Genomic DNA, 18,373 nt, shown 5'->3' on the forward strand with positions numbered 1-18,373 from the left:
AACACATGTAAACAGATAATATAACAATGCTCGCATGCATATAGTCTTTCATCTCTGCAAAGTTTGACTTTCTGCAGTTTACTGAGGAGCTTTGACTGGCTGCATGTATATTGGCTCCATGTACTGTATATCAGCGTGTCTGTATTATACTGCCCCAGGTCGTCAAGACCAGAAGAATCAGAAAGAAGAAAGCAGCACAATGTCCAGAGAAATTAAGCATGAAACTATGGCAAAAACTTATTTTTGTATATATTAAATTTAATTGTCATACTGTATGTTTTTATAAACTAAAATATTATAGTGTAGACCTTGGGCTCACGATCTAAATCCCCAATTGCTATTCGGATTGACAGTAACTAATGATGAGTGAATCACAATCAAATCGTTACTCCTTTTACTATTTTGAAATAAGATGTCATTTTCCAACAAAAAACAACAATTGATTATTTGAAAACTGTCTATAGTCCCCTGGTTAAATCCTGGTAGCATTTTTTTTTTGGGTCGCAGATTTTGTCACAACACCAGAAAGAGAGTACGCTGACACATTTTGGCTAGCGTGTTTTAGCAACCGCTTTTCCATCAGGAAGTAGATGCGACCTGGAGCAAAACCACACATGGCGGGCTCTCTTCACTTCCCTATTAGAACAAAACAAAATATTTGTGGGATTAAAAAGAAAATAGGCTACTTGTCAGTCTCAGAATAAAGTGTTCCTCGCTCTCTTTGCCGCAATATGTTGAAACACGTTTCAGGCAGGAAGGAAGAGGTGCTGATCATTTCCTGACAATTCTCCGCAACTCTCGCTTTGCTCGGCAGGAAAGCAGATTATACACAGAGAAACCGAGGTTGTTGGATTATGATGTGCGCTGTAATCCAGTGGGGTGGACGTAGATTGAGGGTGAAGGGATCAGGTGGACTTCGGTTCCGGAGAATGTCTGGGGTTAAAAGATGCTAGAGAGGAATTTATTTGAGGGGCGACTTAAATCAAATAGTCAGTAGTTATTTGTGATTGATACTTTGTCTATATTTCATCGGTACACACTAAAAAGACACACTGCAGAATAAATTGAGTTTACATTAATACAGTCGCAATTACAAGAATAATATTAACTAACAATATTAGCAGTCAAGTCATAATATAACAAAAGTGAATATGAAAGCTAAAAGTCAATCATTTACAAGACTGAAGTCGTAATATGCATAAAAATGTTAAGTTTACAAAAAAAATAGAACTTTTTCTCTAATATGATAAAAAGTCATTTTATGGGATATAGACAAAAAGAAAAAGTTTGTAAAATTGTTACAAATTACACAATTTTGCTGGAATAAAGTAATAACTCAAGAAAAAAAAGACACAATTAAAAGTCCTGGGGATAAAAAAAAAAAATCTCAGGAGTACGAGACATTTTTTGGGAAGTTGTATGTTACGAGTAAACACTCAATTTTACGAAGTGATTCTACTATTACTCTAATATAAGAAATAAGAAAAAAAATTGGTTGGAATTTTGGTTAGTTGAGCTCATACAACTTGATGTTAATATCCCTAATAATAAGCACTTACTGTTGAGTGGGGAGAGGCGTAATCACTTCATCAGGGTCATCAGGTGGGCACCCTCCTTCCTCAGTGTTTTCATTGATAGGCCCAAGACACCTCCACAGGGCTCAACGGCAACACCTGCCCCCTTCTGCTTTTACCCCTCTTTAATGACCTGTTGGAGCCCAGTTGGAATCCTTCCTCTTGATCCAAATCGCTCCGCTGCGCCGCTCCGCTACTTCCCACAGTGACCTGGGGCCTCACTTATCAATGCTGCGTACGCACAAAACGGTGCCTGAAAGATTTGTATGCAGGGTCCTGTGCAAAGTTACAGTATGTGACCTATCAAAAAAAAAAAAAAAAAAGCTTGACGGGAAAAAGTGTCTACTTACGGAAACTCTAATCCATCCGTACAGGTAAACACGTTATGGAGACAAGGAAAAGTAGCGACGCATGAAAGTGGTGAATAGAAGCCATGACTCTCACACGCTAGTTTCAATAACAAAGGTTAATTATTGATTAGATTTTGAACTTTATTTGAGACTTTTTTTATGTCATGTCCTTTTTTTAATATTGAATACTCCTCATGCATTTAAATTGCACTCTGGGATTCATAAAGTAGATTCATTGATCGAGCAATTGAGATGGATCCAATGCAAAATTACTGTAAATTGGCGTCTGGTGATGGGTGCAATTATTTTTTTGCGGGGCATCTACTTTTAAATTGGACTGCCCCTCCCCCTAAAGTGGGGGGGCACTTTACAAGACTCCGTTTCATTCACTCTCTGCATTCACTGCAGCAGTGACCTCCTGCCTCGCTAATTGACGTCCACCTCGCCGATAAGCATGTCTTTTTTTTTCCAGTAAAGTAGCAGTAAAGGCCTTTTCTCACTGCACTTGCTCAGTGTGAAAGTCCCCTGCGTCAAAGCGCAACGACGACGGCAACGGAGATGCGGCCATCCCATATTTGGAAGTGGTGATGCAACAGCCTTAGAAGGAAGTCAGAAGGCTTTCCCTGCTGAGTGGACCGCAACTCTGCAATATGTATTTATCGTTGTTAGAAAAGAAAGCCCTAACTTTGCTTATTTTAAGGAGGAGGGGGTGATGCACCACCAAAAAAAATTAAATAAAATAGGGAATGGGATTATCCCATACTAATTTCACGGCAGCATTTCCGAGTTTAAATTTGCTCGTGAGCGTTCTAGTTCCAGGAAGAGCGCTTCAAGGCGTATTTCAGGCTGATCAGGGAGCTTTGAAAGGGAGTTTGAAATCCTCCCACAGAGATGTTTTGGTATATTATTTTTCTATGGGCCCAAAGTTTGGGATAGTGGGAAACTGCAATTATTATGCCTTCCTCGAGTTCCCCCCTTGCTCTTTACATCAGACGCCCTCCTGATGCAATTTGGTCGTACACTATTTTCACCTTTTGTGTGTATGTACACTTTTAGTGAGAATCCTTCACACTTTTTGATAAGTGAGGCCCCTGATGGCTTGCTTGAAGGCCTGACCTCGAACTCCCATCCCCTTTAGGAACCTACTTGTACATTCCGCGATGAATCCTCTACAGGAATGACCTGTGTATGCTAGCCACGTTGTTGTGCCTCCGTAGCCATCTTCATGTATTTCATCTTTTTACGTTCATACACTTTTGCAACTGCAGCCTCCTATGGTACCGTAAGTTCAACAACAAACAGGCACTTATGTGAAGTTGACGATGACATAAGATCTGGCCTGAAATTAGGCCATAGACGCGCACCACTCCCCCTGGATGAAATTTTTATTTCTTTTTTTCCTCCTCCTCGCCCCACAACATGCAGCCAGCAACTGTGTGGCTGAGGGCCGTAACGCTGTTGTGCAGGACCTCTTTTTTTGCTGGCAATGGGCCATGGAGCACAAAATCCCATCTGGTGTACCGCTGCCTCACAATGCAGTGTGCATGGGGCCCAAATAACACAAAATCCAAATAAGCCCAAATAACACAAAACACATTACACTATAGGGAAGATGTATATTTTTGAGTTGTATGCATTGTTTGATGGCCAATTGCACACTATACTGGCAGAAATGGGTTCAGGTTAAAAGGAATAAGGAAGTGGTAATTCTGCCGAATGGCCACTGCATGAAATAAGGGTGCTTGGTTTTTATATAGTGTGAGGGGGACTTTTGCCAGAAAGTGTAGCCCCCAGCCTGTTGTCATCATGAAGCTAGTTTTTAGTTGCAACCCAAAATTATCAGCCAAAAGAAATGAAGAGTTCTAAGCTACATCTCAACAATTCAGTACTAAATTGTTCTTAGTTTTTGCATGTTTTCAGCGTTGACCTTCAAACATTTTTAATGTATTAAGAAACAAAATACGATAAATTAAGTCGTTCGTTTAATAATAACTCATTGCTGTCACTGCATTAGTCCAAGACATTGAATTTGTACTCAGTTGATGATGTAAATATTTTTGCAATTAAGTGTTCATTTATACCCCAATTGTGCTATTACAAAATTTTAAAATGTACCGGTAGTTTTGGTTTCAAAGAGGCTAAACCCAACTGATGTAGCTTTGATTTAGTTTAGCTACTTTGGTAATTTTACTGTAGCTTTCATTTTCCAAGTAATTTGCTCAACACTGGGTTTACGTACTGTATGTACAGTATGCTTTCGCACAGCTAAGCTAGTATTATACAGTATTTTCTCCGTTAAATCTCTCCAAAAATGTTAAAAGGAAACTTCTTAGTCTCTGCTAGCTGTTCGTGAAACTTTGTGCTTGTGCACTATTTCCTCTCACACCTTGTGCGTCTCCTGGTTACGGCCGACAGTAACCGTTCATTGTCTCAATTAAAAAGACACTACAGTACGATACATATCATACATACAGTAGACAGTATTTTGTCATAAAAAAAATATTTTTTATGCTTTTTTATTTTTTTTTATTTTTTTTATTTTATTTTATTTTTTTTTTTTTTTGCTATGTTACAGAAAAATGTGAATAGGAATAACAGTTGGGTTCCAAAAAGAAAAAAACACAAATCGGTGAATTTGCAAAACCTGTACCGCAAACGTGGGAGTCCACTGTAGTATGAGAACCACCTGTATGATTTTTTTTTTTTGAGGGGGGTGGGGGGTGTATCATTAGGCTAATAAAGTTGGAATTTTAGAAGAAAAATTATGACTGTTATTCGCGTGACTGTGTAACATTTAAATGTTTATCTGCGAAGCCTGTGACCTCTTGAAGTTAAGTCTTTGTAGGTAAACACGTACACTTACAGACAAAATACACAAAACACCTGCCATGACACCTTCAGGGAGTGAGTTAAATTAGTTGATTGGTGTCCCAAATCTTTGCCATATATTCCACTATAAATGTGACACCTAGTGACGTGCATCAGTTCACAATTTAAATTTCTTTCACTATGATTGGAATTGAATATGAAATGTATATATTTATTCTCTGAGCTGCTTCTTTAGAGCTCCGTGTAGTGGGCTCTTATCTGTGCCCCCCAGTCACTAAAATGTTTATCAGAGCACCCTTCCTCCCTCCCTGCTGGGCATTAAGCCGTACCCCCCTCCCCCCCCCATCTGTGCGTTGAGAGGATTACGGATGGACGGCAGTCCGTTGACGGTTCTTCTTGCGCAGGCAGCTGTCGTCTGTCCGCACGGGGCGTCGACGACCGCGATGGTGGGTTACTAGGATCCCCCGCTTCCCCATCGGAGGATCGATACAGCTCGGGTACACGGAGGAGAAGTGCGGGTGTCGTTTTTTCTTTCAGACCCCCGCTTGGGACCGCGAACCCCTCATGACATGTTCGAGTAAGTCATTCGATGAGAAGCGTTATACATAGTCGCTATTTTTGTTACGATGCACACATAGTTGCGACAAAAAACAACAACAGTTTGTTTCAATTTCAAGCCATTTTCCTATATTATTTGTACAAAACGACAGTGGTGCGTTCATGTGAATCCCGGTCGCTCAGCGGTCATCCGGTCACAGTCTCCACCACCCTTCCTTCACTCCCTCCCCGCTAAATAAACACGGCAGCCTCCATCCACACACAAGCGGCTGTTTTTCACCGTAAAACGAGTCCAGCACCTCATGTGTAAACGCGCCTCCTTCCCGGGGTGCTTTTGTTTGCTTTTCGGCTCCCCGTGGCTTAACGTGATTGATAAATTAGCCGTGTAGCTAATTCGCTAGACGTCGCTAGTTGACTCCGAATGAATTGCTTTACACCACAGAGGCGATATTAGTGGGACTATTAGAGTTCCAGTAATACATGATTTATGTTGTTGTTGTTTAGTGTTATTGGAGACTGGGACACGTTATCAACAAATGCTGACACAGATTCTCATCCCTAAGCCCATTAAATGTGCTAATGCTAGTGAAGGTGACAGGTTTCAGTCATTTTAAAGGGTGTGTTTTTGTAATTATTTCGAGTTAACATGGGCTTTTTTATTCAGTAAGGTTAGCAGTGATGCACTAAGTGATGCACCCAAATGAAAATTCTTGACAGAAACTGAAAGACTGCAAGAAATTATGCCAATTATTAGTAGAATTGTATTTATGGCAATGACTGTGTACTAACCTTACTAAAAGATAGGCATTGCAACTATATAAATTAATATTTATGCTTCAGAGAATAAATCACAAAATAAAAATATGTATTTAGGCACTGACATTCCAACAGTGCACACATAGGGCTGGGCAATTATGGGAGGGGAGGGGAATCATATCACAATTTTTTATCTTTTTATATCAGTAGATATCAATATATATCATGGTATAAAACAAATCACGTTTTGTCAATTTTAAATGTTCCCTGATCTTACAATTTTGATATAAATGTTTTTCTGTAAAAAATAATAAATAAAACATATACTCATGAGCATGTATAATCAAACCATGGAAAAGCTTTCAAGTTTTCCAACTTTAATTTGCGCCCAGGGAGTTGGTAACGAGGCTCCCTTAATTTAATTATTCACTTGAATCCCTTATTTACAACCTTGCTTACCAGTAGCATGTCTTGTTTGTTTTTCTTTTGATGGGGGAGGGAAGCATGCTACTGTTTCTTGTCAGACATTACAAAACTCAAATAACTACACACTGCCGAACGTTTTGACCCTTTCTTGTCAACTATGTCATCTGTTGAGGTTTGGGCTGTCTCCCATCATTTCAACAGAGGGAACTGCCCCCCCCCCCCCCCCCCCCCCCGCAAGTGCTCTCCTGTGGCTGCAGCAGTATGCTACAAACATTAGCAGCTGCTAATGTGCTGTGTGCATCAGCCTAGCTTGACATGGTTCTATTGACGCCATATTGATTGGTTCAGCGCGGAGCAACTCCCATTATTATTGGCTCTTCGTCTTCTCTGTCAGAACAGGGAAGGACGGTTGTAGCCATATGGCCACAGCCAGGGCTGGCCCTAGCCAATGTGGCACCCGAGGCGAGATTTTCTATGGGGCTCCCCTTACATCGACAATTTACAGATGCTAAAAAAAAAAAAAGGCGAATAGAAATAGTTTTTAACGTTTCTTTTTGTTTATAACATGGCACAAAATTTAAAATACGTTTTCTTAATTTCATTACTCTATTGTTACTGCCAAACAAATCATTAGAATAACTTGCTGTTGCGACACCTAATGGGACAAACCAAACATAGGAACAACTTGACCTCTCTTCCATTTTCTCTCTCTTTTTTTCATCTTCTCCTGTGTCCTGGACAGTTTTGGTCATTTTAACATTTCCAAAGTTCTCTGGGGTCTCATCAATAAATTTGCCTTCAGCAAAGGAGGGAGTATTTGCTATTATCATGTGTACTAATATTAATTGGGCATTTCTTGGTTTGAATCTGGCTTCATTTAGACATTAACTTATTGGTAGCAACCAGTTGTTCATGTTAAAACTTAGTTATTGCAAAATGTGTTGCTTTCCCACTTGAAAGAGATTGATTCAGCGACAGACAATTTAATCTGTATTTTACTCAATGACCAAGAAACATTTTCCCTTTGTCACATTTTATTTTAACATCCTATAGTTTGACAGTTCATCAAGAAGTTCCATTCCTTTTGTTTGTCTCTAGCAATAAGGTTCTTTAAGTACATTGGCATCTGCGTTTTATTTATTTTATATAATATATATATATATTTAGGATTTTGAGAAAGAGCTACAAAAATAATAGAAAATGTTATTGTGAATAAGTGTAAGTAGTAAGAGAGAAACGCATACACAAATTTGTAATTTCTTTACCAAGCTCCAGCCTTAGCTTTATAAATTTTTCAAATTTTCTCCACAACAAATGAGGCTCACTGTTTTAACTTTTTAATTTAACATTAAATAATGAATGTTTTACATGTTCTTATTTCCCTCTAGTATTGTAACGAACTATTGTGTTTATTGTTGTGTTGTTGTTGGAGGGTTTTGACACCAAGAAGAGTTCTTTTCTGCTTAGCGCTGTTCATTCTGAAGGGGTTTGAATGCATTGCTCTGCACATTGTGGGGAAAATGGGAGAGCTCACCTGGGAAGAGCTGATTTCAAAGTATTGTACATAGTTCGCCTTGCTCCTTTTTTGATTGCTTATATTGATTTCACTCTCATTTCATTTTAATATAATTTTATTGAGTCGCCAATGGTGTAGTAGTACATTCGGCTGACTTGGGTGTGGGCAGCATGGGTTCAGTTCCCACTCAGGGACTGTGTGAATGTCAGTGCAGATGGTTGTCTGTCTCCATATGTGTTCCCTGCTACTGACTGGTGACCAGTTCAGGGCGTAGTCCGCCTTTCGCCTAAAGTCAGCTGGGATAGGCTCCAGCGCACCGCAACCCTGAACAGGATAAGCGGTATTGTGACTGGATGGATAATTCTATTGAAGGCGAATTTCTACCCCCAAAAAACACATTTCGGGCGAAAAAGAAATACCCGATTTTTGGTGCCCTCTTGAGGCCAGAATGCGGGGGGGGGGGGGGGTGTAAGTAGCTGGGTTTTTGAATAGCGACCCGTGAGTAAGTGTGGTAGAATTAAAATACTGGATTTAAAAAAAAATCACTTAAAATATTTTCTCCAAAATATCATTCCACAAGCTGTAACACAGCCAAAACATTTGCAAAATTAAAAATAATAATTCCGTTATTTGTGGAACCCCCCTCTTTTTTGCAGTATTTTTCCCCAGATCCCCCGCTGATTCACTTTTTTTTTTTTTTTTTTTTTTAACCTGAACCCCGCTTATTTGCGTTTTTTTGGGGTTTTTTTTTTAAATGAAAACAAAAATCATGGCAGATATATTGAACGTCAATTATTAAAACATTTTTGCTAGTCGCGTTCAGGCCGGGTGCCTGTCCCCTGTGAATATATCTGGTCCACTGCTCAGTGTTTTGTATAGACCGCAAATGTGCAGTAATTTAAGGACAGTCTCCAACTTTAAGCAGCATTTGGCCATGTTATCAGTCAAAATAGGTTTAGGCTGATAAACCCCCCTCCTGTGTGGCCTTCACTTTGCATCTAGTCCACCGCGGCGTGGCTGTTCTCACTACGGAAGCCCCCTCTCCGCCGACTTGTGCTCTTTGCTGCCTTATGAAGAATTCACAAAATTTTTTCTTGTCTTTTTTTCCAGCACCGCCAGTAACTCTCCACGCAGCACTCCGGGCAGCTCACCCTCACTGCGGCGGCGGGTGCTGGGGGGTGGCCGGGCCAGTGAGAGCGAGGGAGGGGGAGAGAAGAGTGGTGGTGGAGGAGGAGGGGGCTCGGACAGCCCCCTGCCGTCAATACCGTCGGCGTCCTCGCTCACGTCAGCCTACCCGATCGCCTCCCGACATTTCAGGAGCAATGCCAAGGTAAGTTATGCTTCATACTAAGATCAGCATTGTTGTTATGACTCAATGGCTCAGTTGGAACTCAGGCGAAGCACAAATACTTCAACAATTGTCCGAAGAAGTACACCTAGAAAACAGTGTTTCCCACAGGACCAATATTTATTTGCGGTGGTAGGCACCCACCGGTTGGCCTGGGCAGGTGGGTTGCTGATGGAAGGAGGTTTTCACTCAAAATCTCACGATACATGCCACCATTCATTCTATTTTGGTTAAATCTGACCATATGCGTTCTCCCAATCCTCTTCTGGATCATCAAAATACTCTCTTGCAAACCTCAGATGGGCCTGGACATGTACTGGCTTACGCAGGGGGACACGTCTGGCACTTCAGGATTTGTGTCCCTGGCGGCATAGTGTGTTACTGATGATGGTAGCCTTTTGTTACTTTGGTCCCAGCTCTCTGCAGGTCATTCAATAGGTCCCCCTGTGTGGTTCTGGGATTTTTGCTCACATTTCTTGTGATCATTTTGACCCCACGGGGTAAGATCTCGCATGGAGCCCCAGATCGAGGGAGATTATCAGTGGTCTTGTATGTCTTCCATTTTCTAATAATTGCTCCCAGAGTTGATTTCTTCACACCAAACTGCTTACCTATTGCAGTTTCAGTCTTCCCAACCTGGTGCAAGTCTACAATTTTGTTTCTGGTGTCCTTTGACAGCTCTTTGGTCTTGGCCATAGTGGAGTTTGGAGTGTGACTGTTTGAGGTTGTGGACAGGTGTCTTTTATACTGATAAGGAGTTCAAACAGGTTCCATTAATACAGGTGGAGTGGAGGACAGAGGAGCCTCTTCAAGAAGAGGTTACAGGTCTGTGAGAGCCAGAAATTTTGCTTGATTGTAGGTGACCAAATACTTATTTCCCACCATAATTAGCTAATAAATTCTTTAAGAATCCGACTGATTTTCTAGATTTTTTTCACAAAGGACAAACTCAAAGTGAGGTCTCACATTATTACATAATTGCACAAGTTATGCTTTAATGGCTGCTAACAGGCGCAAACCTTCTCCCTTCCTTAAACAGGTCGAGAAGTTGCATCCGTTCCGGTAGTTAGCTGCTATTTGTAGCATTTTCCTCTGCCGCTAACTTCATACCATCGAAGGCACAGCGGCATTGTAGGGCCTGAAATAAAGTATGGTAACGTCTTTCAGTGATACATGACTAGACGTTAGTCTGTCTCACATTTATTGATAAATTAACGAAATATGGTGACACTTTGAGGCTCACAGTGTGAGCTGTAACTGTCTCTCTCCCCTGCCACTTGGCCATACGCACAGCAAAAGCGATGCATTCAAAGACAAATCTCAGCCCTTAGCACGAGAGAGCTCTTGTATTATACTGTACCGTATGTATGTATTTTTAACTCCCACACACTTCCTCAATTCATGATTCTAATTGTGGTGTTTGTTGTCTTTGCAGAAAATGCAGAGCTGGTACAACGTGAGTATTCATTTCTAAGACTTAACTTCTGGGGTGCTTCATTTAGACATTAACTTATTGGTAGCAACCAGAGTTCCTCTTTGCCTCTCCCTCAGGTCCTCAGCCCCACGTACAAGCAGCGGAACGAGGACTTCCGCAAGATCTTCAAGAAACTTCCTGACACGGAGCGACTCATAGTGGGTGAGTGCTAAGCAATGAACATCCTTGACTCAAGAGGGTTTGGGCATCGTTTTCGGTCAGCTGACCTCTCGTTCCTTTTGCCGCAGACTACTCGTGCGCGCTGCAGAAGGACATCCTGCTCCAGGGCCGCCTTTATCTGTCTGAGAACTGGCTGTGTTTCTACAGCAACATCTTCCGCTGGGAAACCACTGTAAGCACCTGTTTTGTGTTAATAGTCCTTATTTGCTGATCAGAGCTGATAAAGTCAAACACATATTCCTAAAAATGACTAAAAAACTTTTACAAAATGTTTTCCCCTGGGCTAAAATATTTCATTCATCCACTTCCTAGTTCATGGAGGATGATTTAAGACCACAGTAATGTATTTTTTTATTTTGGGTCAGGAGATAATGCTTTTATTGTGACACAGGCGGGAAAAGGAAAATATGTGAAACAAATTGACATTTTCTTATGTATATTTTATTATGTTATTATTATTATGTTATTATGTTAGTTAGCAGGCACCTTCCTGATTCACAGTGAATGATGTAAGACTTCGAGATTACAATTTGTTTAGTCTGGGTCATGCGGGACACGCTTCCATCCTGACTTAAGCGGCAAACATTTGTTCTTTGTTTGTTGGTTAGGAGGCTAATTCCTGGTTCACAGTGGGCGCTGTAAGACAAGGGGAGCGTCCCATTTTTGTATTCTGGGGTGGGAGAACCACTTCCTTTGCATTGCAACTCATGAGACATGAAGGGAAAATAAGTTGACAGAAAATTGGCACATTTGCTTGCTTTTACTTTGCTTTTTCCAATGATGGTTAGCAGGCTTCTGGTGGTAATTCTAGGATGGGGGAACGCATCGTTCATAACTCAACTGCCAAAAAGGGGAAAACAAGTGAGAAAGACATGCCATATTGTTGTCCATTAGAGGGCTACCTTCTGGTTGAGGAAACTAGCGAAGGGCGTAAGTCGTTTGGAATAGACAGACTAGACTCTACCATTCGCGTTCTGGGATGGGACAAAATCCCACAATCACTCAAAAAAGCACACCGTGAGAGTAAATATTTTTATTCACACATTTACAGCAAAAAGAAATGGTTTCGTGATACATGCACCACCATTTGTATGTTATTGCGTATAACCAGCCAACAGCCACTTGAAAATTATACAGTACAGTATGTTTTAAAAAATAAAATGCATGTCTTTGCAGATCACTATCCTGCTGAAAGATGTGACCTCAATGACCAAGGAGAAGACTGCCAAGCTCATTCCAAACGCTATCCAGATCAGCACAGACAATGAGAAAGTCAGCCATTACACACATACACACACTTACTGTGTAATACTCAGTATAAAAACAAGTCTGCTCCACGGGACAGCTTACGTTTCCTTCTTCGTTTGTCCATTCCTTCCTTTCTTTTCATTGAAATTGTCAGCACTTCTTCACCTCTTTCGGTGCACGGGATCGCAGCTTCATGATGATTTTCCGCCTGTGGCAGAACGCACTGATGGACAAGGTACAACCCCTTGCCAGCATCGAGCAAACTTCTTTATAATGTAATAAAAGTGGCCTTATTATGTGAGAGTCATATTTTCTATATACATGGTTGCAGTCCTTGTCTCCCAAAGAATTGTGGCACATTGTGCACCAATGTTACGGCACCGAGCTGGGCCTCACCAGTGAAGACGACGACTATGTCTCCCCGACAGCCGAACACATGAACGGCCTGCTGTGAGTGACTCCAAAACACCTTGTCTATTCTGTCTAAAGGCTTCTTTATACTCGCGTGGGCGGCGACCGCACTGACGTCACTGTGGCTATCCCACCCGCATTTTGCCTTTATACTCGAGCGCAACCCACGCGCGCAGTTTTGAAAATGTACTGCAGTTCTCCTCCAAGTCGGGGGTGTCGCTACGGCTGGTATTGGCTAGGTCACCAGAGGGTGGAGTTTCCTCTGCATTTTTTGGCCATTTCCGGTAGCCGTTTTTACTTTCCTTTCCGGAACAAAGCAACAACAATGGCGACCGTGGAACAGTGTCTGCTAGAACAAATGGACCTAGATGACCAGATGACATGTTTAATTATGCTGCAAAATCGATCAAGAAGGCGGCGGCTTAGGTGGTATGTGGAACTAAGGGTAATCCTGAGTAAGTCATCACAGCATGTGACTAAAACTGACCAATCACGAGAGATGATCTCCACGGCATTCTACGCGCAGCAACAATTTTAGCCGTGTGCGCTTCAAGTGACGCATAGGGGCTACGTGGCCCAATGCGTCGGTCACGTTATGCAATGCGGGCGCTGTCGGTCGTGCGAGCGCAGGAGTATAAAGAGGCCTTAACCCTTAACATTTGTTGATGTTGACATTAATCATAAAGAACCTTGACTTGATGTAACCAATTCTGTAAAATTACATTATGAATTATTAAATTATAAATTAGACATTCTTACTACTGTAATAATGTCTATTCTGTCTAACCTTATTTGCAAACATGTAAAACACCACTTATCCCTGAGCATTGCTGCTTTATAAATAAACAACAATATTTATAAATATCAAGTTAATTATTTAAAACTATAATCTACCATTTTTTGGTGCCACCTACTGCTGGAATTCAGCATTAAAACAAAGCGGTCCATCGCTTCAATATGACGTAGGCTGTGCCGAGTCCAACTGTCCCTGTCGCCCCCTTTCCCAATCCCTCGCGGGTGGATACACACCAAGGTACTGTATAATAGAGCTGTAAATCTGTGACGTAAATAAAGCGGGCGAGAGAAACTGTCAATGGTTAATATTCAGTGCAGTCATCTCAGTTCTTAGATGCTATTGTTCACACATTAACTGCGGAGCTCATTTTAACCCTGTTGCTAGCCAAAACAGCATCACCTGCCAAGGTTAGGTGGTTTCGTATACATATTCTGTAGTATTATTCAGTAATATTCCTCCCCCATCTTCAGTTGAGTAAAAAAATACATTACCTGTTCCCTCCGTTATACCAGGCCTGGCGAAGAGTCCATATCAGTCACTGATCTTCTGGACCTGAGCTCGGTGTCGCTTCCCTCCACGGGCGGGTCCCCTCCACCGCTGGTGCCCTGCGGTCAGGCCACCCTTCCCTCAGCCACCACCGGCGCGGTGGGCTCATCCCCGCCCTCCTCGGCCTGCTGCTTGCCCATCGAGGTGCCCTCCTCCTCGGGTCGGCGGCTCAGTTCGGACCCCCCAGAGCCCAGCCCGCCCAACTCCCATAGCTCGGTAGTGTCCGCCGCGCCCACCAGCGCCTCTTCGGTGAGTGTTATTGGTTACGTCATTTGTGTAGAAATGCACTTGGTCAGTACGTTTACACACTTGAATGCCTCCCTTAAATAAACTGGGTGGAAGGAATAGAAAAGTTGTTGAATACAGCTTCAAAGTCCACCGCATAAGTTGTTTGGAATGGGTGCATATTTCCTCAAATAGTGGCCTCCACTGTTATTGATACCCAAATTAATCGTGGGTATACTAGTGATCATTCCTCTAATGCCATTTCATGTCTGGGTGTGTCATTCATCCACTTAACAAAAAAAAAAAAGGAAGCTGTATTAACTGTTAATTGATCACAGATCCCCTTGAATAAATAAACCTCTCCCTCAAATACACTGGGTGCAAGGCATAGAAAAGGTTAGGAATTGGGAACGCTCATCAGAAATCATTCGATTGAAAACAAATAAGCGAGTGGTGGATATTGGTGGGGCTCCCCAAGTGGCAGACAAAATGAACCAGTGAGAAGATTTTAGTGTTTTACTCTAATTTGATGGCGTTTTCTGACCAGTTTTTCTATGGGCGATATTACTCAAAAATGTTCTGAATTTCTTTCTCCAATAAAACTCAAATAGTGACTCAAATAGACACTTTTCCCATCAGGAAACTAAATTAATCACAGGTCCATGTGAATAAATAAACACCTTCCTCAAATATATGGGTGTAAGGCAATGAAAAGTTAACTGCATATAAATAAATATAACAGAATATATCACATATAATAATATATAATAATAAATATTGCATATTTCCTGGATGTCCAGGATGTCGCTCATCTGAGACTGTAGTTGCCGCCGCTATAATTAATCCCTAAATGAATCGCTTGTCCTCTCCGCTGTAATTTGCATCCAGATTAATCACAGTCAAATAGTAATGGACACAATTAATCACCAGTTTAAAAAAACAAAACACCTTCTTCAAATAGACTGATACAAGTCAATGCAAATGCCATACGCAAATTGACATTTCCATTTTTCCAATTGTGGCGGAAAAAAATTGATAGTAGCTGTATTAATGGTAAATTAATTGTGAGTCAACTTGAATAAATAAACTCCTCACCTCAAATTAGTACTTTTTCTATTACTGTTGCCATCATCTATACCCCTAATAGGCACATGCTACGCTCTGCAGTTGAGTAAAACCCTTGCCACGACATCAGGTAATACAGTAGTATAATGTCTTTCTACTCAATACAACTACATGCTGACTAAAGGTGGCTCATTTGAAATGCAATGTTTACTGTAATTTACTGTGAAGTTACACAACAAGAACAAGTACAATGTGTTCTGGAATTTGCCTGAGTCTGCCGTGCTGTTGTGTAAATGCAAACTCGCTGACACTCTCAATACATCTCAGTGTCCCGACTACCAGTTGGCTTCGCGTCCTCTTAAAAGTCATATGACAATTGCCTCCTTCCCTTCCTCTTTAGAATCCAGATGATGGTGGGGACAGCCTGTCTGAGTCGGCCAATCACATGCTGCCCCTGCCCAACACCAGCCTGGGAAACCTCTCCTCATTGGACATCACCAACGACGAGGACCTGCCCACCGACCCGAGCAACTCGTCCGACACAGAGGAGGAGAGTGAGTGTTTTGGCTCAGCCTCATTTTAATCTTGCTGTGTCAGCATCCATTTGCTTCAATTATATGATTGAACAACAATTATAAATGTTGTGAAATATAAATGATATATCCTCCCAACCATCAGGTGAGGTGGAGTCGTTTTGCGCCAACCTGAACGGCCGGCTGCACGTCAACACCGCTGTACGAATGAGTGTGGACAAGTTGCACGACCTGCTCTTCTCTGCCGACACGCACTTCATTCAGCACCTCTTCTCACAACGACACTTCACTGGTATACACGCACACACACACACGCGAGCACAAATAAACCGACGCCAAGGCTTCAACATTTGCAAAATACATGCATCCACTTGATTCCTTTTAATCATTTCATTTTCACTTTTATTTCAATGAAGCTGTTTTTTTAGCGACTGTAAATAAACACGAGGGTTCGGACTCACCATCTAAATCTCCATTCTCTGGTCGCATTGACAGTCACAAATGACCTCAATCAGAATTGAATCGTTACTTCTTTTACTATTCAGAAATAAAGACATGTCATAGTGCATCAAATGAAAAATCCAATTTGATAATTTGAAAATTATTTATTGAACCAGAAAGAAAGTACGCTGGAGCGTTTTGGCTGAAAAGTTTTTCTTTCCAGTTTGAAATGGCTTACTTTAACCAGGATCCCTCGCTGTACCGTGGCCAAAAATAGACCCCGGGTTCGACAATCTGTCTCCTTTTTAGCCAGCTAGGTAGCCGACTAGCTCTTGTCAATCATCTGCCATGCTGTGTTGAATCTTGCTCGACTTTCTTCCATTCATTCTGCCACGGATGCTGTCTGCCATGCACATCCATGGACAGCTCCTTGGGCATGGCTATCGGACACCTCCTTCCGTTGAGATCATCGTCTACGTGGAGGGCTATTTGCATTCGTGATCCATGATCACCTACATACACATATACCATATATATATGTGTGTGTGTGTGTGTGTGTGTGTGTGTGTGTGTGTGTGTGTGTGTATATATATATATATATATATGTGTGTGTGTGTGTGTGTGTGTGTGTGTGTGTGTGTGTGTATATATGTTTGATAGTCTCTCCGGTATGCAAACACCTTATTTTAGGTACTGAATGTTATTAATTTTAATATTTTTGCCATTTTTTAAAATCTATTTCTCTCTCTCTTTCTGTATATCCTGTGTTTAAATCTATATGTATTGTTTTAAGTGTGTTTGAAGACCCTAAATTAATTTCTAATTTAAAAAAAAAAAAACATAACATAAATAATAATGTACTGTAACTGCAAAAGTAATTGTTTTAATTGTACATTTTGGAATATATTTGTAATTTTATTGAAGAAAAAAAAAAATAAGTTTGAGATTTTACATTAATAGTCATTTTACGACAGTCCCATTTTATTTTTTGAGACAAAAGTCGAAATCGTACGAGAATACTTTTACGGCAATAGTTAAAAAAAAATTTCACGCAACTAAAAAAAATCATGCAAATGAACATCTTTCTACAATATAGATTTTAAATAAGTAAAATATTTCACTAATGAGCATGTCACGCAAGCTTAACCTCCCTCTTTTGACACTTGTTTAGTGTTGTTCTTTTATTCCTTTCAAATGAGTACAAAATTAGTGGATTTGGCCAGAGGGTATCATCCCTGCTGCTCAGGAACATTGTGTCACACTAATTGTGAGGCGGTTCCTTTGGGCAGAGTGGCCTGACCCCCTTTTTCACTCAGCACTACGAAAACGTCTGTAGGCCCTCCTACTTTTCATTAAAAAACGTGAGCATTTTTTTAATCTCTTGTCCGTCAACTCTCACAGACCTGACGGTGGGCGAGTGGCAGCGAGATAGCAGCAGCGGGACCACCAGCCGCGTGCTCAGCTACACCATCGCCCTCAACAATCCCCTGGGACCCAAGACCGCCCCCGTAGTGGAGACGCAGGTGAGCCCCCTGTTCTTGCTGTTGCCATGGGGACCCTAAATCAAATTCACTGCTATTGAATTCAAATATCCATGTTAACATGGAGGACTGGCAGTGAATGAGTGAAGAAGGCTGTACTTAACTTTTATTCTGTTAAAGTTAACAATATGCAGTATTTTTGTACCTTAAATGGCGAGAGCGCAGATACTGAGTGGCTAGTGATTAAGACCATAGTGTCCCCACTGTTGCCATGGGGATGTTAAATCAAGAAGGTTGTACGTGACTTAGCCATTAAAGTAAGAGTATGCAGCAATTTCACCTTACTGTAGAGGTACTGGCTTGTAATAAAGACTATAATACACACGCCGTTGCTTTGGGGACCCTTTATCCAGAAGGCAGTACATGACTTTTTAACCTTTAAATTAACAATATGCGAAAATTGTACCTGTAAAATAACAACTGTGTAGGTACTGGCTTGTTATTAAGACTCTACTTTCTTTGCCATTGCCATGGGGACCCTAAATCAAGAAGGTTGTGCATGACATTTAGCCTTTAAAGTCACAATATGCAGTCGTCTTACCTTAAGATGACAACT

General features: G+C 41.3%; 1 protein-coding gene across 12 annotated transcripts in view; it reads left to right on the forward strand.

Annotated features, from left to right (window-relative positions):
- The window catches only part of gramd1a (GRAM domain containing 1A), a 43,407-nt gene that overhangs the window by 15,052 nt on the left and 9,982 nt on the right, over nt 1–18,373 (forward strand). For 8 of the 12 annotated variants that reach the window (XR_009768398.1, XM_061674090.1, XM_061674092.1 and 5 more), the window contains 11 exons: nt 9,120–9,339; nt 10,793–10,813; nt 10,885–10,993; nt 11,080–11,183; nt 12,188–12,283; nt 12,414–12,494; nt 12,591–12,709; nt 13,979–14,261; nt 15,703–15,856; nt 15,981–16,127; nt 17,678–17,799. Coding sequence is in view for 11 of the 12 variants with exons in the window: in XM_061674090.1 (XP_061530074.1) it covers nt 9,120–9,339; nt 10,793–10,813; nt 10,885–10,993; nt 11,080–11,183; nt 12,188–12,283; nt 12,414–12,494; nt 12,591–12,709; nt 13,979–14,261; nt 15,703–15,856; nt 15,981–16,127; nt 17,678–17,799 (1,456 nt within the window). In the remaining variant the exon portion in view is untranslated. Of the gene's footprint in view, nt 1–5,120; nt 5,331–9,119; nt 9,340–10,792; nt 10,814–10,884; nt 10,994–11,079; nt 11,184–12,187; nt 12,284–12,413; nt 12,495–12,590; nt 12,710–13,978; nt 14,262–15,702; nt 15,857–15,980; nt 16,128–17,677; nt 17,800–18,373 lie in introns of those variants that run through there. The other 4 variants (XM_061674100.1, XM_061674095.1, XM_061674101.1 and 1 more) reach the window with 2 other exon arrangements.

The sequence above is a fragment of the Phycodurus eques genome, chromosome 4 (assembly GCF_024500275.1).
Source record: "Phycodurus eques isolate BA_2022a chromosome 4, UOR_Pequ_1.1, whole genome shotgun sequence".
Taxonomy (NCBI): Eukaryota; Metazoa; Chordata; class Actinopteri; order Syngnathiformes; family Syngnathidae; genus Phycodurus; species Phycodurus eques.